The sequence below is a fragment of the Ascidia mentula genome, chromosome 8 (assembly GCF_947561715.1).
Source record: "Ascidia mentula chromosome 8, kaAscMent1.1, whole genome shotgun sequence".
Taxonomy (NCBI): domain Eukaryota; kingdom Metazoa; phylum Chordata; class Ascidiacea; order Phlebobranchia; family Ascidiidae; genus Ascidia; species Ascidia mentula.
In genome coordinates this window covers 11,940,556-11,960,903 of record NC_138573.1, presented here as the reverse complement: position 1 = coordinate 11,960,903, position 20,348 = coordinate 11,940,556, and the positions used below count along the sequence as shown (strand labels likewise).

At 36.7% G+C, this 20,348-nt stretch overlaps 2 protein-coding genes and 1 long non-coding RNA gene across 3 annotated transcripts; 2 read left to right on the top strand and 1 right to left on the bottom strand.

The window, feature by feature from the left end:
* Window positions 1-77: 77 nt before the first annotated feature.
* On the top strand, window positions 78-1,518 carry LOC145912422 (uncharacterized). Its single transcript, XR_014403299.1, has 3 exons — window positions 78-200; window positions 1,120-1,179; window positions 1,388-1,518. It is a non-coding gene; the product is annotated as an uncharacterized LOC145912422 (long non-coding RNA).
* LOC145912419 (ATP-dependent DNA/RNA helicase DHX36-like) lies at window positions 194-8,027 on the bottom strand. Its single transcript, XM_082999879.1, has 23 exons — window positions 7,642-8,027; window positions 7,176-7,414; window positions 6,533-6,609; window positions 6,366-6,411; window positions 6,216-6,258; window positions 6,002-6,144; window positions 5,871-5,945; window positions 5,712-5,807; window positions 5,518-5,655; window positions 5,341-5,459; window positions 5,119-5,265; window positions 4,805-4,969; window positions 4,042-4,259; window positions 3,684-3,804; window positions 3,341-3,484; window positions 2,985-3,102; window positions 2,754-2,928; window positions 2,070-2,167; window positions 1,844-2,005; window positions 1,432-1,536; window positions 1,043-1,243; window positions 631-786; window positions 194-560 (listed from the first exon to the last, which is right to left on the bottom strand). The coding sequence occupies exons 1-23, from the start codon at window positions 7,715-7,717 to the stop codon at window positions 438-440; spliced, it is 2,985 nt and encodes a 994-aa protein (XP_082856005.1). The 5' UTR covers window positions 7,718-8,027; the 3' UTR covers window positions 194-437.
* A 1,598-nt stretch (window positions 8,028-9,625) lies between these two features.
* LOC145911961 (fibroblast growth factor receptor-like) lies at window positions 9,626-15,624 on the top strand. The gene is made up of 16 exons (XM_082999390.1): window positions 9,626-9,759; window positions 10,077-10,197; window positions 10,737-10,921; window positions 10,990-11,155; window positions 11,224-11,441; window positions 11,717-11,819; window positions 11,972-12,243; window positions 12,426-12,496; window positions 12,721-12,839; window positions 12,911-13,035; window positions 13,270-13,470; window positions 13,531-13,656; window positions 13,795-13,862; window positions 14,244-14,381; window positions 14,682-14,802; window positions 15,106-15,624. The coding sequence occupies exons 1-16, from the start codon at window positions 9,712-9,714 to the stop codon at window positions 15,622-15,624; spliced, it is 2,601 nt and encodes an 866-aa protein (XP_082855516.1). The 5' UTR covers window positions 9,626-9,711.
* The last annotated feature ends 4,724 nt before the right edge of the window (window positions 15,625-20,348 follow it).

Genomic DNA, 20,348 nt, shown 5'->3' with positions numbered 1-20,348 from the left:
GCAAACAAGGCACATGCCTTTAGATCACCCAATAAATCCAGGCCACCAGAAAACTCTCATGGCGTAATTTCAGGATTGAACAAATTGGAAAACGACCAACAACGCCATCTTTGCATCGAAAGTATTTACAAGCAAGCTTGAAATCCAACTCTGCGCAGACGAAACGTTGGTTGAAAACAATCTGCGTTACTTTTTGTCAGGTCAGTTACTGAAGATTAGCCTGCCACTGGCATCAGACTTAACAATATGATTTTAACTATACAAGTTCGGTGTTTCGTCTCATTCCGATATATGATTCTGTCATTTTATCCTATGTAACGTCGGCTTACGCATTGAAACAATTTCAAGCAAACTAATCACTGAAAGTCGCAGAACATTGCGGTGACAAACTAAACCTAAACAAATCGAACATCAACGGTTGTTCTTGAAAAAAAACACTATTTTTTATTCAACAGCAGGTTAACAATTGCTTGAACTACAGCGTGATCCGCATCGTCGAGACTGTTAAACGGACTTTTAATTTTCTTCGCAAGAATTTTGTCCAATTCATCACGCAGCTCCTGTAAAGTTATCGTTTGTAAATTTTACGAAGATATTCACTTCGAAAACACGAGTAAAAAAAAAACTTGCCAAAACTGTTCTTGCTACGTCGGGTTCTGCTCGAAATTGGATCCATTTGTCCACTGAAATCATATTATGGCCATCCTCGTCGCGGAAAGTGTTTATGTCGCCTCCAAAGAACAGGATCGGATAGGGCGAAATTTCACTAGTGTCGTACAAGTTAATCTGAAGAAAAACGTGTTTTAACAATTCAGCTGCGGTGATTGGCAGCATTGGTCAAGCGCCCGATCCAAATACCAAGAAAAAAACCTGATCGGTATTTGTGCCCAGGATATGCAGGGTTCAAATCCCGGTGTGGTAAAAAAAAACTAAACACAAATATCCTGTGTTTCACTGACTTTTTCGGTGAAATGAAACAAATGTACGAAAAAATCAATGTTAAAAATATTGTTTTTATTTTGAAATTCATGTGAATTGTTACCTGGGCGCTCTGAACTTTCTCGTAGTAACACAACCACAATTCTTTAAATCGATTGCTGCTCTTCTGACTATTCACAGATTTGGGATGAATAGAAAGGCTTCTTTCCCGTTGTGAACTTATCTTGGGCGGACGTTGAGGTTTGCCTTTGAACATTTTTGCAACGTTTGGATAAAGTCCGGCGCAAATTGCCGCCTTCACGATCTGCAGAAAAATGTGTCCTGCTTAAATCTTTGAAATTTTTTAATTATTCTTGCACTAACACATTACCCTAAAGAAAAACTGCTTTCAGTACAACATTACCAGCAGAACGGTTAACTATTTGACAACGCATTGTATTATTTTCAGACGAAATAGCTCTTTTTAGTTGATGGAAACATTTGGACACAAACCTCTGGTTGGTCGGAAAGTCTGTTCATTCTCTGCTGCGATCCACGTAAAACAAATCCAGTGTCACGCAGATATTCAGAAAACTGACCTCTCATTTCTTTTATCATCTTCAAATAAATTAGTGTAAATAGTAAAACAATACAACAATAGTCGCAACGGAAGCATGATTTTATACAATAAACAGTTCATTACTAAGCAAAACTGTAAAATTCAAACAGGCAGACAGCTCTAAAGATGTTAGCAGAAAAACCTATTTCGCCTTAAAAAAGGCATCATCAGTTTCTGCAGAGTGTACAGATTGTCAGTAGTAAAAATTCATTTCATGTAAGTGGAAACAAACAAAAATGAGACTTTTGCTCTAGAATCACTTAAATTATCGTTTTACGTTCATGCGTCCTTTACAATAAAACATACTCGCAAAATAGAAGGGGACAAGAAATATCTCCAACAATAACTTTGAGCAGAATATCTTCCCTCTCGTATCCAACCATTGTAAGCTTCCACCAGCATCAGATGGTCACTGTTTTGTTCTTTGTCCAACAACTTTCTTTGTGCATCTGCCTGTTTCTCTTTGCCCTGGAAAACCAAGACCCATAATTTGAAATTTAATTACCTAAAGTAGATGCACACACTTGCTTACCAGAGGAAACACAAATGGTTGTTTAAAACTAAGACAAGCAGCAACGGTTAAGATTGGATCAAGACAATCGAAAATGCATCCCATCAATAGCATTTTGCCTGTTAGGTAGGAAAATAGCCTTGTATGGGATAATACCAATATTTTCATGAAAAATTATAGGGAGTTATTAATGTGTATTATAGATACATTGTACATGTTACACAATATATAAGAAAAACCGTAAATCCTTTGTCGTAATGATCATAATTTTTCTTTTATAAACAACCTAGTGTTTTTCATGTATTACTTGTTGCAAAAAGTCTTTGTTGCCCATAAGACTGTTTGGTGATTCTAATACTTTATCAACGAGGTCTTTTTTCTAATTGTATATACTGTGATTATTTCAACAAAAAAGTAGTACTGTTATTTGATGAAGTTACTAATGTCTGCAGCCCCTTTGTTATTGATTCCTTTGAAGTGGAACTACACTTACAATGGACATTGACACCACACCATATCATAGCAACATGTTAAGTGAATACAAAAGTACTAAACTGCCATCATAGGTAGTTTTCCAAAAAGTTAGGTTGTTTCACAAAATAAAACGAGAGTTTTTTCAGTATTATACAATGTAATCTCGATAATGATTTACGCTAAATAATTTTTCAATCAATAAACTCAAGCTTTAGTAGAAAATTTACTGACCAATTTGAGGAGGAACTGGCAACCTCGCAAGGTGATATCCCAAGGAAGTTAAATTTTCTTTATGGTCAAGAGCACCCATTGCTGTAAGCTTATTTATTGATAATTCAACTGATTCTTCTGCAGGAGCTTCCATCACACGACTCAGGAAAGAATGCAAACCACCAAGTTGCAAAATCTAAAAATTACACTTTGTTTACTCACTTTGCCTTCATTAACAATAATAAAGCAAACTTTTATTTGAAGGCAAGTTTGGTCAAGTGGCGTTCGTAGAATTTCTGGTTCCATGAACTCTGCTAATTGTTCTTCTTGAAGTTTTGTAAACAAATGAAAGCAGTAACCCGCCTGCACTCTGCAAATATGAGGCACAACATTTCTTCAACTTTACTTTCATTATGTACAACAATTACACATTAGGCCAAATCCTACGCAATCACACAACGCAATAGAAATAATAACAAATCAAACACAGTTTTTCAACAATTTTAAAAACAGAACAGCTATAGATTGACAATGGCTACTGCCAACACCATGAAAGGTTGGGAACTACTGATCAAGATTGTCCAAATTGAAGTTTGTCACCAACTAACCTTCCAGCTCGGCCTTTTCTTTGTCTTGCATTTGCCTTGGTCTCCCAAACTGCACCAAGTGTGTTAAGATCTTTGGCATGATTGAAGTTGTTTACTTTTATTTTTCCACCATCAATTACATACACAATATCATCAATGGTGATGCTACAGACATAAGTTTGTTATGAACAAAACTTACAATTTTGGGGGAATGCAGTTTTTTGCCTACATTTGACCACATTTTAACCTTGCCATTTTTGTCATATTGAAATGCAAACTAAATACAATTTTTTTTATAATGGTTTTACCAAATACAGTAAAAGTCAGCTACGCAGGCCATGGGAACCCAAACAAATTAACTAACCTTGTTTCTGCAATATTTGTAGCAATAACAATTTTCGTTACACCCTCTGGTGGTCTATCAAACACTTCTTGTTGGTTTGCTGATGGCATCATGGAATGCAGAGGGATAACTCTGAATTTTTCTATATTGCAACAGAATGTATTATAATTAAAACATTAAACTGAACACTTTTTGTTAAACAAATCAGTTTCTAATTAATATCTTGCGAATAGCACTAGTTAGTATTTAAACGAAATTGTTTTGATCTTGTGGTAATTTACTTTTTTGAGCTTTTTGAGTTATTCGCTTATGGTCCATTTCAAAAAATTGACTTTATAACATTCAAGCATATGTATTTAAAGGTGTAATATTTTTGTACCTGGTCTAAAAAATGCAACGTCTTTTGTTATACTCTCATGTAATTTTTTAATGTCTTCCCATCCAGGTAAAAATACAAGCATTGCACCAGCAGCAGCTTCATTTGCCAAAGGATTTCGAACTAAATGTTTTATGAGCGAGACAATCAGTTCAGTGTCCATATTTTTTTGAAGATATGCATCCATTGCACAAATTGCTTCACTGTCTTCTTGTGACATTCTTAAAAGCAAAAACAGTAAGTACTATGGATTTTTTGGAAAAATGGAGATAAACTGAATGCATTACTCTAGATCAGAATATTTCTACTAAAGTTGTTATTAATAGCAGAGTGACACTACTGAAATAAAGCAATTGTCTCAATAAAGCTATTGCACTGTTTTTCATCTGTTACACAAGTTCTATCCACACTATGCGGAAAACGTTTTTGAAACATCCTATCATTCTCTGATTTTATTTGGCAAAAAAGGCTTTACTGAGTTTTCAAAACAAAACCTCATACAAAAACATGCAAAAATGAGAGTTTAATTTCTTCGCCTGTATAATCTCTATGGCTGACAGAGACTCAGTAACAGATTGTATTACTGTTGGTTAACTGCGTTGTTGTGTTGTTTTTAGCGATACCGATGATGCCTGCACAGACAGGCGAAATATATATGTTGTAAAAACTTGAAACAGACAGACGACTTAGGATTTTTTGTCATATTTTATAAAAAAAGTAAGTTGAATTTTACTTTCCCTTAACACAACAAAGATCACAAACTTACTTTTCACATAGCTTGTCCCGATAATCAAATAAGTTATTTATATACAGTTCTCTATTCTTTTGGAGTGATTGGCGCTCTTCTATATCCAACTTTCTATCCCACCTACTGCCTTTTCTAGAAGCTACATGGTTTAGTTCGTTGAAAGCCTCATCAGGTGGTTGATATCTAAGAAAAATACATTGCTAAAAAAACACACCCTAACGAGTATAAAACCTCCCAACAGCAATTACCAGGAACCAACAGCAACTACACTCTTAATGTATGCTAATGTTTCTATGACAGAATTAACAAGTATAAACCTAATGAACACTGACCTCAACATTTCCATTGTTTCTTCAAGAAAAAATTGTTTAACAGGGTAAGTAAACCCTGGAATGTTAAAAGTCGGACAATTATTAAAATAGGAGGCAAACAAATTTGCATTAAGAGTGGCACTCATCAGAATAATCTTAATATCCTCACTGCAATAGCAAAATATGTAATATTAACTTTGGTTTAAATGGATGTTTTGTTTGGATAAGTACATGATAACTTACCGTATGGAGGAAATTTCTTTGACAATAGTTATTAAAATATCGGACAAAAGATCTCTTTCATGAATCTCGTCAAGTACAACATGACTGACTTGTGACAAGGTTGGGTCAGAACGAAGCCACTGAAGCAATATGTCAAAGTTGATAAAGCAAAAAAAAATTCAAAATGAAAACACTTACTTGGACAAGAATTCCAGTTGTGCAATAGAGAATAGAACCCTGTGGCCTTGGCAACCTACTTTGTAACCTAATTTGGTATCCACAACTGTTTTTTTCACCACACATTTCATCTCGCTCTTTGGCAACCCTTTCTGCTACCTTCACAAGTGGTACTTGGTTAAACTCATAATTGTTAACAATGTTTACAAGCATACCGCGATTGCAGAAATCCTTCTGGGCTGAGTACACACAATCTTGCACGATGATCCAACACCCCGATATATTGCATCGTCAAGAATGTATTGAGGAACCTTAAAATGAAATTTTGCTTTGAATTAATAAGTATGATGGAAGATAAATGACAATTATCCAACCTGAGTGGTTTTACCACATCCAGTTTCACCACTGATCACAATAACTTTGTTGGAGTTGATTAAATCCATTATTTCCTGCACACAAAACAAACAGGTTTGATGAAGACCATTGGTCTTACAGCAAGACTTACCTTCTGCATTTTATGAGATGGAAGTTTCTCCCGAACTTTTTTCATTTTTATAAAGTTGTGTGAGCTTTTCTTTTTCGAAAATTCCTCATAAAGTTGGTTGTCCAGATCGATGTTGCCACTTTGGGTATGAAACCAAGCATATTCTGTTGTAAAAAAATGTGCAAAATTTTTTATACACTCAAACAGGTAAAAAAACAATTATCCAATGACCAACTTTTGTCCTGAAACCCTTGCTTTCCACCAATTTCCAAATCTTCCTTTACAAAATATAAACAACTAATCAATACTGTGAAGTTTGCTGCATTGTTTAATCAGTATAGTACATAATTAATATATATATGTGGCTTAAAAGCATTCAACCAACCTTTCCAATGCTCAGATGGTCAGAATGTTCTGTGTCTTCTTCTAGCCTAGAAAATATCAGATATTTTTTAGGTTGTCAAAACCACTAAAAAGTCGGTTGAAATTATGTCCAACATTCTATGAGAAAAGATCTACAAACTTTTTTTACACAAATAAAGTTATTCATACTCATAGCTTTGTTGAACTTGCTGCAAAGCTGAGTGAGCCATTCCCATTTGTCTTGGATTCATTGTTACTTTAGCAACCTTAAAAAGTATCAAAACATTTTCAAAAACAAAAAAGCACCTGATTGGGGGCACAACGTTTATGCTGGTGGTTTGCAAACACTTTAGTGAATAATGACTTGTAAAGATTCACTGAACTTGCAACAATGAATCTATCATGACATTTTCAATATTTTTTTGTTAAAAAATGGGTACAAATTTTAGTCTGTGATTAAAAGGAATCAATGGCACTATTGGAGAATGTTTTTGTTTAAAATTATCAGGGCCCAAAATTCCAGTGCAATACACTATTGGAAATAGTGTGTACCTATGCCATTTAAATTAGTTTTTTTTGTATTAATTTTTTGTAGTCCAAATGATCTTGTGACGCCTCTAAAATTGAAAATGACAGTTTGGTACCCAAGACATTTACCATACATTTACATTGTAGTATGCACTTTAATTGGTCTGATCATACAACAATTATTTCTAAAAAAATAATGATCAGTCATGGCAAGCAAGTCATTCCGATCACTTTGTTTGGTTACTAATTTTTTTAAAAGTAGACTTTTAAAGGTCATAACATACACACAGATTGTGTTGCATACATTTTGTTTTTCTTGTTCCTTCTTTTTTAGTTTGCTTCTAGCAGCAAAATACATCCCTATTTCTTTTCCCGACCTTCCCCCATATTTGTTATTCCTTCTGGATGGGCCCGGATGGTCAGAATGGGATTTGTATTGGTCATGTTCCATATTTCGACTTAAGTCATGACTATGACCTCTAGTTGAAGAAGATTTGAAATCAATGAAAGGATCATCACGAAAACCACTTTTCCATCGTGTACCTTAATTTTTAACACAAGTTAAAGATCGAAAATATACTTATATTTATCACTTTTATGTTATGTGCCAGAAAAGGAGAAATACCACCTGTCAGCCTTGGTACAAAAACAGTATATAACCCTTATATTTCAAACAAATTACACAAAAATAGAGCAAAGCTTTTAAACTAATACACTGACTCAACTGCGTTAAGTCCAAAATTAAATCACAAAACAAGTTGGGCACTTACCATGATACCTTCCACGGCGTGGCATTGCAAGGAGCAATTCTGTTCCAAGCTTCCACAGACTGTAACAACTGTACATGAAATAAAACTAGATAGCTGTAACGTAAGCCTCTAAACAGCTAATACTTATGACAGCAACTGGCATAAGTTTATAACTTTCATATAATGCAATGTGTGTTCTAATAACTTTAAATTTCTGTGGTGTAGATGTATAAATAATGAAAAATGTATTATCAAATTAAACATTTGCCAGTCTAGAAAGCTTTTTTGCGTACAATGTATTATTCAGAAAGGAGAAAATAAAAAAAATTCAGACCTGTGCAATCAAATTAAAAAACAATAGTTTTAACTGTGACAAATACGTCACTGTAGTGTGAAACACGCAATCCTTCATAACAACATATACTGTTAGTTTATGACAAGTTACACTCTACTAGAAGTTCACCTCCCTCACGTGAAGACAATTTTTAAAATGGGGATTTCCCATAATTTTCCCTGAATGTCAATAAAAATCTCTCCAAATATTGCTAAAATAAAAGAATTGATGCACGTACAAAATTAAATTAGTGGCGTCACCACTAACCAGCCCAAAATTTGGTTTGTGTCAAATATTTTGGGGGTTTGATGGAGTAAAATTGTCTGGTTTTAAATATCTAATCACGGTGCATAAATCACGTAAATGTTCTTGTCAAGGGCCTACCTTCATGACCTAAAGAAATGAAGTCATAAATAAGGTATTTATAAAGAAAGTCACATGCGAATCTTTTTTTCCTTGATATTTTGGAGTGGCCATATGGCCCCTTTGGCTCTATCCTGACTACGCCAATGAATAAACGAACATAGGTCCAAAAAGGTAATGCTCCAAAAACAATGGTGAAAATCAGTTACCAACTATTAGTGCATAGTAAAGCGTAGAATATGTAACCTTTACATGATATGACTTAACATTTGGAGATTTAAAAGTTTGAACATTTACCGTTCATTATTCCAAAATAATAACCGCAGATAACTCGTTAATTTGTTAGCTGGGTTGTAACATGGAAAAGTTTTACGAAAAGGTTCTATCAGAAAATAGTAGCCTAGTTATAAATAGCGAAAGCGCTTGAGGTACGTACGAAAAGATGAAAACTGACTAACCACTCCCCCGGACAAAAGTTACTGACCTCATTATTTCCATAATTGGATAAAAAAATACGCGGTGATTTTGGCCTCATGAAATTCCATGTAGTATGATGTGCTTCGTGGCCCATATACGGGATTATCAAAGTAGGTCTATGAATAACGTTGTTAATTCTTGTCTGACCCACATGATAAAATATGTGATATCTCAAAAATAAATCATTTTCTTCTTCTCAAATGTCCCGAAAAATGTCAAAGATGCAATCACTGACACAAGTGTTTTACAGCCATATTGCAGCAAACACTCTACGTCGAAATCTGAAATCAATGAACAGGCTAGTGTAAATGCAACACGGACATATATAGTCTACCGAAAATTACAAAAAAACAGCGGCTATTAACAGTAACTTTCAATGTACACCCATCTTTATCGCATCATATTGCAAATAAACAAGCTTATAAACAAAACTGAATGTCAGTTTAAGTTTATTGAGCAATAACAATGACTGTAGCTGAACAAACATTTTCTAGTGACAGTGACATAATTGCACCATATAAACTGAGCTGAAGAATTAAACAAATTTTTTCACATCTTGCACCTGTCAGAAATGTGACGTTTAATATTGTAATCAGTGAAAAGCAATGCAGGAAACATGAAAACTGACACCGGTGCTGGTCTGTAACACCGTGGCCAACGCGGCATTTGTGCCACAATGAAGTCGGTTGACAGCTAATATTATTTGGTAAGATATCTAACATTTGTATTTGCAAGTTATAAGTATAGTCTCTTAAACTATTTGCAGAAATATAAAATTAGAGGCACTACGTGCGTCTTTGCTTGCTCCCAGCAGCAAAACATGTACAAGAATACGGAATGCTCTTTGCCACGTGGATTATTCTGAAAGCAGTAGAGAACAAGCAGTTGATTACGATGAAACTTCTCTCGTGAAAATTATGATAAATGGACGACAAGGAGTTGTACAAATAATCCTAGTTCTGCTGGTAATGACTTCTCTATGTTTCATTTCTAAAATTTGTTGTGTGAGAGTTTTAGTTGCAACTTAACTCAACAACATATCGTATTAACTTGATAGATCAAGTTCATAGATCCATTTTAAGCAAAGTCCACAAATCTAGTCTGTTAATCCCATTTTATTAGCTGGCATCTTCTTGATTAAACTTACTGCTCCAGAAAGGCAATTAAACGTACACTCACTAAGGCAAAAAAATGGAAATAGTGGTTTGTTTTATGGATGTTGTTGCAAACAACGATTGCAGGAATTGTCCCTAATAAGAAACCGTTCTTGTATCTTGTTTAGATACCGATTATGTTTCCAGACGTGAGTAACTTCTCTGAAGCCCGTAAAGGCTACAAAGGTCATATTAGGTGGTGCAGAAAACTTCAGCGCAGGTTTGAACTCCCAACTACATACGACGAAGGCAAGTAAAATAAACTGAAACATTGCTTTTTCAAACAACCTCAGGAGGTTATTGTTCTTTTGCGAAAAATTTCTGTTAGATTGTTTACGATTAGTATCACACTTTTGATGTCAAGTCAACAAACAATTATGCAGTTCCAACATTGAAACAGCTAAGGCACAAGAGATGTAGATAATAATAAGTTTATCAAGTTACAAGCAAAGTGAATAGTATTCATAATTATACTATAGTTTCAAATATTTGCAACAAAAAGTCGTTTATTAATGTTGCGAGTTAAAAATGCGTTTGCAATTAAAAAGCAAAAACAACGTGCACTAAAATTAAACAAACTGCTTTAACTTATATAACACCTGGCAGACCGAATTGAAGGCCCAGATTGGGCCACACAGGCCGGAGTCTGTCCATGTCTGATTTAAACACTAACCAATTGCATAGAAAACAGTAATTCGCAATGTTTACTTTTAGTTTTATTGTTGCATAAAAACCTGATACTGTTCGTGAACCAAGATATGCGTTTAACATTTTATTGGCATTTTCAGGCGGTCAATATCAATGGAGAAATTATAAGCCTTCAGTTAGTCTGAATAATGCTGGGTCATCTGTTGTGTTGGAATGCCGCAACGTGGCTTACCGCAAGGAAAGTTTTCAACGCATAAACCTAAGAGCTCCTTATCTCATAATTCGCTGGACCAAAAACGAACACGTCGTCAGTGCAAGAAAAAGGGTATTTGCATCAATCCTTAATTCAAAAATATCAAACGTTTTACGTAACTTGTGGTTTTCATCTTTTAGTTTAAAGCCTTTGGGTGTCAGAACGAACCGTACATTTTCGGATCCAAGCTTAGAATAAAGAGAGTCAAAACTTCAGACAGCGGATTATACTCCTGTCAAATTATACGGAATGATACGGGAGTAGTTGTACAAAAACAAATAATCAGGATGATGGTAAAAAACGGAGGTGGGAACACATAAAAAACGAACATAAAAATACATTACATTTTATCGCTGCGCTGTCATATATTTTAGACGGTCTCAGTCCACCTGTGAAGCGGTACGACGAAAATCACCTCTCATCAATCAACACATACACGAACATATCGTGTACAAATATGACTGATATCCTGCAGCTGTCGTGTGGGTATCACGTGATCCCAGTTTCTCCAGTAAACGTAACTTGGACTCAAATTTTTACCCACAATGGAGTGGAAAAAACAACTCTTCAAGATTTGGAAGGGGAAGAAAGGGTATTTTTTCTTGTTTAAATGAATCGATTTTAAACTAAAAACATAGCAATAAGAAAATGAAATATTAACTTTGCAATTGTAACGACGTAAAAGCGTATGTAACAAATAATTTATTCTTCGTACGTCTACGATATACGTCTCACATGTCTAAAGTTTATTAATGGATCTGTGTTATTGCCATCCGAGTGTTTGTATGGCTTCCTCGAGTTATAAAAAGAATGTGATTTCACTTCTAATTCTAGAACCAAAGCAACCGTTTGATTTCATTGTTGCAGGTCAGCGTTTCTTGTGCCGCAAGCAGCTACATCTGTAATGTCCGAAATTCCGTCGGTGAATTTGAACACAAGTTTTTTATTGACGGACCTATTCCCGAAACTGGTTAGGGGCCTAATATGTTATATTTCACTAAATTTCTTCGAATTAGTTACTTTTGTGACAAATAATTTAAGGGTTTTATGGTAAATTTAGAGAATTGCTGAAACATTAACCGCAAAGCATTTGTTTGTAAATTTAAAATGAAAAGAAAATAGTTGTGGCACACAGAGCACCCGAGAAACCAACCGACATGATTTTGTTGCCGTTCGTTCTACTTCTGCCCATCTTCATATTCGGAATTACAATCGCAATCAACTTTGCTTGGCAAAGAGGGACCAGGAGGAATAACAAACAGTTGCTTGGCAACGGGTTATTTGTCGAGAGGTTAGAAGGAAATAAATTGCCGGAGGAAGTGCTGAATGAAGTGGTTGAACACAAGACTGGTGAAACACCTCCTATTGCACACGATGTATACAGGTTTACCGTGGTATGTAAAATGGATACGATAATATGGAAAATATCAGTAGAATCACCATTCCTAGAGCAGTCCTGTGTATTGTAAATTTTACCGACTTTATTCTGGTTGCAATAAATGCTCTGCTGTTATTTGGAGCTACGATGCCGCAAAGCCAAACGTCAAGCTAACCACGTGCGTTTTTTCTCACGCAGCTTGAAACTTTTCCCGCCATTTCTAAAGACGCCATAGAGCTTGTCGCCACAAAGGAAATTTCTCGCGACAGGTAATAGGTCCCCTTACCATATTGCATGTGTGCCATTGTTGTCGCTGATTAGCTTACCCACAAAGCGTTTTTTAAGGCATGTGCTTGTTCTAAAAATAAACCGTTCAAACTTACCTATTTCAGAACATACAAACTTGTCCTTGGTTTGGAATTAATACAACACGACAATATATTTTTATTCAAACTCTGTATGGTTAGATTTTAATACAACCAATCTGTTATAGGTTACAAAGTGGTTGGACGGACAATGTGATCGGCAGTGGCAACTTTGGACACGTGTTCAAAGGTTATTTGACAGCAGACAGTGGTGAAGTGGAGGCGGTAGCAGTGAAAGTGTTGCGCGGTAAAAATCATGTCCACTGTGAACTTTATTATTTTCTTGCACCACAGCTACTTATGTATTGGTGCAAATAGATGGGTTTCGGGAGTGCGATTTTCGTGCACTTGTGGAAGAGGCAAAAACTATCATAAAATCCGCCCAGCATGAAAACGTTATTTCTTTGGTTGGAACATGCATCCTGGACGCGACTTTCGACAGTGTAAGTCTCGTTGATACGAACACAACTTTCCAACTGTTTACATGGGCTTCGGAGATTTACTATAGAGCTATACCATGCAGGGTGCAAATACTTGCACGCCGCTGCAGTATTGCATACGACTTCCGCCGTTTCCTTTCTGTAGTAAATCTCGCGGCTTGTGCAAAAACCAGGCCGACGCCAAAACGCAAAGACCAGAAAAATGATAAAAGCGCTTCATATTTCTTTTTGTTCTAGCGGCGCGTGCAGCTTGCACCGATGCTACTGATGGAGCTGGCTGAAGGAGGAAATTTACGATCGTATGTGCTGAAATTTAAGACCCTTTTGACGGGGCGGGGCGGCAAACTCGCTAACCGCAAAACATGCAGTGACTTTGGGCTGTTACTGTCGTTTGCCCTCCAAATATCTCTCGGCATGGAACATTTGTCGAGCAGAAAGGTTTGACAAATGCGGAAACAGTTTTTGAGACGCTATTATCAAATTTCTTCGACCCAACAGATTTTGCATCGCGACTTAGCCGCGAGAAACATCTTGCTAACGAAACAAAATGTTGTGAAAATCGGGGACTTTGGACTTTCGAAGCAGATGGAGAACAAAAACTATTACCGAGCTTGCACGAGACGGGTAAAAATTACAAAAAAATTGTTTCCACTCCGCTCTATATCTAGGAAGTTTCTTTAACAGAAGCGTTTTGTAATGACTTTCCAACCTCCAGCATAGATAGAAAATAAAGAATTGTTGTGTAAACTTATCATTTTGCAGGAAAAACCGGCCAAATGGACAGCTCCAGAAGCTCTGCTTTATGATAAGTTTTCTGTCGCTTCGGATGTGTAAGTGAACATAGGCGTTTTATTATTTAATACTTTCAACCAGCGGTTTTCAACATTTATTTACTTGCAGACCGGTCAAGTTTCTGAAGTTTTTTTAGTCCGGTAATTTTGTAAAAATTTAAGCTAAATCGCAATGAAATTAGGTTATTAATAGAAACGAATTACGCACTGTGCGCCAGAAGAAATCCAGACAATGTAAAAATGAAAAACTTGCGACGGGCAGTTAAGAAACAGTGCCTTAAACTTTATAGTCGTACCACTACAACCCACTCAGCATATGAAATCGTTTTATATTGTACTTTCTGTCATGACAACTTGTGGCTAAGGACTTTCGTGGACAAAACGCAGGTTTGGTGAAAGCTACACATTCTCTTATTGCAGATGGTCGTATGGAATACTTTTGTGGGAAATATTTAGTCTCGGCGACGAACCTTATCCCGATGTCCACTGGAGACATTTATATAATCTCTTACGCAATGGGACAAGACTAACAAGACCACCATTCGCATCAAGAGAAATGTTAGTTCTTATTATTTGTTATTCCCTAATCGTGTTGTTGCGAAAGAGCAGTTCACGCCCACCACCACAGCGTCAAGCCAATAAGATTAATTTTGTGATTATTACAGCATCAAATTGCGTTTTTATAATGGTGGCCAATTACAGCCACATCCTGTTCTCACTTAATAGCAGTTGGGTTGGCATTATGCACAACGATCAAATGCCAACAATTAATTGCCATTTTGTTGAAACAACAAAAAATAACTGCAATTGTTTTCGTCTTTCCCCAGTGTATTACTGTGTCGCAATCTTTACTTTCAGTTACGAAACAATGCAGCGTTGTTGGAAGTGGAATTCAAGTGAACGCATCAGCTTTGCGGAGACGACCAACTTTTTCAGAAGTTACAAGTTTTCTACCGATGTAAGTGACTCGGCAATGAATGTTTTTGATAAAAAAACAACATCACACAGTACATAACACTGACTTTATGCTTGTTAATACTCAAACGTCTTCATTTCGAATCAATTAAAATATGTTTTTTCACTGCAAAAACAAATTGTTTTTGAAATCCAAAAAAATCCCACTTTTTTTTCACACAATTTAGTTAAAATTCCCTTCGTAGTGATTTACCCTTAGACTTCGAAAAGCCCAAATTACCATAATATTTATACGCGTTTCCACGTAAATGTAATTTAGTGAGGTCAACACAGCTAAAACCACGTATTTATGTCTTAGGATATCGAGGTTGTTACAATACACCGAAACTTTGAGTACGATTCTCCACTCAACAGCGACGATTCTTTCGACTCAAATTGTTACCTGGCAGGACTTTTCAGTGAATGTGATATGGAAATCGCGGACGCAACTAATTCTTCGTCTTCCGAATATGTGCCATCAGAAATTTGCTTTCGGGATAATTTCAACAACATCCAGCTACTGCAACAACAACAATCAGTAAATGTAAACATCGTTTTTGAAAACCAAAAGAATGTTTTCGAGACCCGGTTGGACAATGCAACTCCCGGATATTCAAGTTATGAAGCAAGTACCAGCAACACAAGCAGCGAAAATGGTGCGAATAATCCTCTATTACTTGTAAATCAAACTTATATTAGAACAAGGGTTAACAACGCCCACTCCGGCTACAACGAAAATGTGTTTGACGAAGTTGAACGAATGGTGGAGTCCAACAGTATGACAAACACCAATTCATCAGAGAGTTCGAACGAATCGCAGTCACATTATTTTCATATCACTGTGTAAGTTATGAAGCCTTTACATTCGAATATTCACTTACAAGTGAAGCCACGTCGCTTTGGTACATGTTTCATTTACAATTTTGTTTTCAATTTGTTGTAATGCTACTTCTGGCTTCTATACTAAATGTACAAAGTGAATGTATTTACTGTGGCAGTCAATTTTATGGTCACGAACTCCATTTTACCATATGTGCTTTTGTCCCCAACCTTATTTTTACTTTGAACAAATACTACCCACAATTAATGCAGCAGTGAGTGATTTCTTTTAACACGATACGCTATATCTGTATTATAGAACTAAACTGTCGCGACATGTTTATTGTTGGATGAATTTTTATAATTAATTAGTGATTGTATTTCAAAGGTTTAGCGTTTTTCTTCCATTTCCCTTCGTATATTTTTGTTATAACCTTGGTAACAAATACGGCGCCAGACCAATAAAGTTGGTAAAGAAGCTATGCTTCAAAAGTTGTTTTGTGCGGTCTGGTGACAAATGGTATTAATACAAATGAGGTTTTACCTTTCGCTGTCTTATTGGGCCAATAATTAAGGTTTTGTCTCTAAAATAAATTCAACGTTAAATCCTTATAAAATATAAATATGTTGCCCTTTTCTGAAGCGGTTGTAGTGACCCGATATAAGTGTTTCAATCGGGAAAACCCTAAATTACATCACAATGAAGGTGGGGTCAAGTTGAATCACAACAAAAACATGTCACCGATTAACCACAAAGGTGTTGCAGCGATCTGCGCAGTATAGGTGGCGCTGTTAACCGTAAAGTCTAACTTCCTTCGATTGTGACTTCTAACATATATGTGCAACTTTATTCTTAACAAATGTCGTTTGAGGGGACGCAAGGATTTTACGATAACGTTTCTATTGTTACAGAGCGGTTGTCGTGCGAGCAAGTAGATAGAATGGAATGCCAGGCACAGGCCTTGCAAAGCGAACGATAGAAAGGAAATTCTTAAAGCCATCGAACCGTGTGAACAACATTTGAAAATTCTATACTTACGCTAGTGTTATCACCGTCGTCGATGGTAACGTAACGTTATAGTTATTTTGCACATATTTAATGTTGTAATTACCAAATCCTTGCAGTGTCTCTACAATCATATTGAACAATCTAAGGTCTTGGCGATACCAACGTATTAACCTCTTAATCTACAACAAGCATTTAATAACTGACGCAAGTACTCCAGTTGTTGTCTGTTTTATTTTGTTACACAGAAGATCCCCTCCTTAACAATTACACCGATGGTTACCTTATTCGACCTTAATGTGCTGCAGCGCCGGCGGTAAAAAAAACCAACGAAGTGTAATTGTATGACACCATGTAAAAGAAAGCGCAGAAACTTGATATTTAGTTTTTGTATTAACCTTTAGACCAAACCGTACGCTTTCAAACAGTTTTTTTTTTGTTGAAAAGAGAATGATAAACGGCGAGTTTAAAGAAGGAAGAAAAACAAAAATCAAAGACAAATTACGTGGGTAAAGGTTAAGCAGCGTACGAGCACCTTTTTACATATATTTAGTTTGTTTGGCATATTTGCATCCATAGCGTATTGGGCACAAAGCAGTGCACAGTTTAAAAAACTTTCTTACGTAGTTTCATTATTATGCACTCCAAACAATAAGTGAGGGCGTAGAAAGTGCGAAGTTGGGCACTAAAACATGTTCCCAGTGTTGTTTTACCACGAGACACAATAAATAAATGCAACAACGATTCCAAGCCATTGTCGCAGAACGCACATGTTTCCGACTCGATTAATTTTCATGTTAAAAAAGAACTCGGATGTTATATAAAATGATAATCTAGCTCCACCACACGGAAGTCATAAAAAGTAATCCTCTAGCTCCACCAAACGGATGTTATTTAAAATAATCCTCAAGCTCCACCGCACGGATGTTATTGAAAATAGGCCTCTAGCTCCACCACGCGGATGTTATTCAAAAAAAGTTTTCTAGCTGTACAACACGAATGTTGCTTAAGACAGAGCTCCTCAAACTGGGTTCTGCGGAACCTTGATGTACCGGGAGGCACTCCCAAAGGTTTAAGGATCCATGAAAGTCAGTCAATCATGATATCTGTAACGTGCTGTTTCTAGTGGATCGGCGGCGCTTTACTTTACACAGCAGCTTAATTAGTCCTCTGCACAAAATGCCTTCTAATTTTCTCCTAATTTTCACGCGTTCGTAATTTTCTCAGATCGTAGAACACAACACACACCTAATTGCATTCAATTCGCAATGACGAGCGAAACATGGATGAGATGTTTCAAACTGTTTTGCGACCGATCTTAATCAAGTTGACTGTCCGTCGCATCCATCAGTTGCCTTAATATTATTCCAGTAAAACTTATTCAAATAGAATCTTATTCAAAAAGAATCTAATTACAAATATGTGACAACAACTAGCAACGCAAAACCAAACAAACATTACCAACTAACAACGCGGTCTGCACGGTTGCTGGGCGTTTCTCACACAACGACGAGAGTTGCGCCAAACATAGACACACTACGGAAAGTAGGTAATAAATTTTGGTTTGGGAATCTACCCCAAACATGGGAAACCAATTTTACAACGAACAAAGATTCACAGTTTCACAACTCCGTCTCATCCTCCTGCGCGGTAAAGATCACAACAAAGAGTTTAGTGATGGGTTTCCTGAGGGAACCGCGGGCCGGCTTCACTCCAACGCTTCTCACCACCACGGTGTTTATCATCAAATAGTTTCGTAACTCATCGTGGCGCAGAATCATCGACGAGCAAGCACAACATCATCAATAAAATTACATCACCGAGTGTGTCAATTTTACCACAGACGATTGTCCGGGGATATACTCTCTCAGTCATCATTGCCAAAACTCATTGGCAACATGCTGAACCAGGCGGTATCGGCGTAGCAACCACGCGGACAGGTCACCGTCGGCGGCAATCCCACCGATGGGTTAATTCTTAACAGGTAATTTGGCGTCAAGGACATTTTCTCACCAACTTCCAGGGAGACTTCCGTTAGTGGGCGTAAATTTAAAGGCGTCTGTGGTTAGGTCGGATGCAACCTCTAAATGAACAGCACGTGCCGTCATACATCCGTACCTTTTTATTTCGCATCTGCGTTGTCTGACCAACAAGGGTCCAAAATAGTTCACACCGATGTGTGAAAACGGTGGTTCGTCAACCTGTGTTATTCGATCACGCGAAAACACACGAAAGTTCCTTCAGTTCACGTCGTGATATAGAGGTCTACAATGTATTTTTTTATGATTTACATTTCTTTTTCTGGAGTAGTAATTAAAGTTAAGTGGAATAAATTAAATACACCTTGATGTAATTTTCAAACATATGTATTTTTCTCTTGCAAGATATACTATTGTGGCTTCAGAGCGAAAAGTGCCGGCGTAAAGCAAATACAGGCAAATACTTTTCTTGAAAAGAAAGTTAAGAAAAAGAAGACTTTTACTGGGACCTGGAGAAGACGGTGGATGTTGCTCTGTCTTGCCTCACTCATATCATATCAACTGATTTTAAACCATCCGACGAGATAGCCCACGTTCCCAAGTGCTATCAGAAGGGGAGTTGACAACACACTATTTTAGCTGAGAAGGACTAAGGTTTTCATGTTGTACTGTTAGCTACTAAGTCTTCTTACAATATTAAAGTTCAATGACATGTGTGTATCATTTCTGTGGGGCTGCTTTAATACAACTTTGCAAAGCAATTTTTATTTACAAATGACAGCAATAAAATCTGAGAAGTGCACAAGAACTGCAAGGTTGTTTTCCAAAGAGCTGAAATTTCGTGTAATGTCATGAAGTCAATACAAGCTCTTGTGGCAAACTGCTTAGTCTGTCTTTTCAGCTTTTGGCTTCTTTTTGTGGTGGTGGCCGATGATCCTCAGTCACCTCCATGTCATCACCTTGTCCCTGTCAGCTTTGGTGATTTGACTAAAGTCAAAATATTGGAGCTGAGGAATTTGGGTCACCATATATTGTCTGAAACGTTACAAGATTGTTTATGTAAGCAGTCTAACGTTGAATAGGTTTAACCAACAATTAGCCCAATTCGTCATTTTTACAAGTATTGTTCGCAGCCTTAGAAGGTAAAGGACAACGAAAACAGTTGTTCCTCACCAGAGGTTGCTCCAAACAGCCAACATTTTCGGATGACGTAACCTGCATATTCTTCGGCACTTTCATTGGCGTACGAGGACGTTCGAATTCCTCGAACTTTATTTTATTTGGCTTAATTGGGTCGGGCACCTTAATCAAATGCTGTTAGTTGTCCGTGATTCGTTTTTTTACTGCACCGTGGTTATCATGGTCACGATTTTTTGGCAGGCTTCCTTGTTACCATATGGATCGGGCGCCTTTTAACCAATGTCATCAATCGCCTATTTTTCAATCCCTGGACGGTGCACGCAAAAACACCTAAATGACGCGCACACTGACGCCTTTTTCAGGGCTTAAAGAGTATATATGTCAAAATATATACCCTGCTAAATTTAGGATCATGATAGATGCTCATTATTGCACACAGTTTGATTAACGTCATAATGGAAAGTGCTTGCCTAAAATAGTAAAAATATTTCTATTTGGGGATAAAAGCTTACAAGTAGACGTTTTTGTAGAATTTAAAGCGGTGACGACTGCGCAATGACTTTTATTCAAAAGTTTAAAGTGGAGTCGAACAGGTGCTGGCAGTATATCACAAATTAATTGTTCTTC

Bases quoted from the DNA above. Each gene is read 5' to 3' on its own strand.
- LOC145911961 (XM_082999390.1), top strand. From the start codon at position 9,712: ATGATAAATGGACGACAAGGAGTTGTACAAATAATCCTAGTTCTGCTG. The intron at 13,036-13,269 runs GTAAGTCTCGTT...TTTTTGTTCTAG, and splicing joins TGGACGCGACTTTCGACAGT to CGGCGCGTGCAGCTTGCACC. The intron at 14,803-15,105 runs GTTTTTGATAAA...TAGGATATCGAG, and splicing joins TAAGTGACTCGGCAATGAAT to GTTGTTACAATACACCGAAA.
- LOC145912419 (XM_082999879.1), bottom strand. From the start codon at position 7,717: ATGTACAGTTGTTACAGTCTGTGGAAGCTTGGAACAGAATTGCTCCTT. The intron at 5,656-5,711 runs GTATGCTTGTAA...CCACTTGTGAAG, and splicing joins GAAGGATTTCTGCAATCGCG to GTAGCAGAAAGGGTTGCCAA. The intron at 3,805-4,041 runs GTACAAAAATAT...GTTGCAATATAG, and splicing joins CGTTGCATTTTTTAGACCAG to AAAAATTCAGAGTTATCCCT.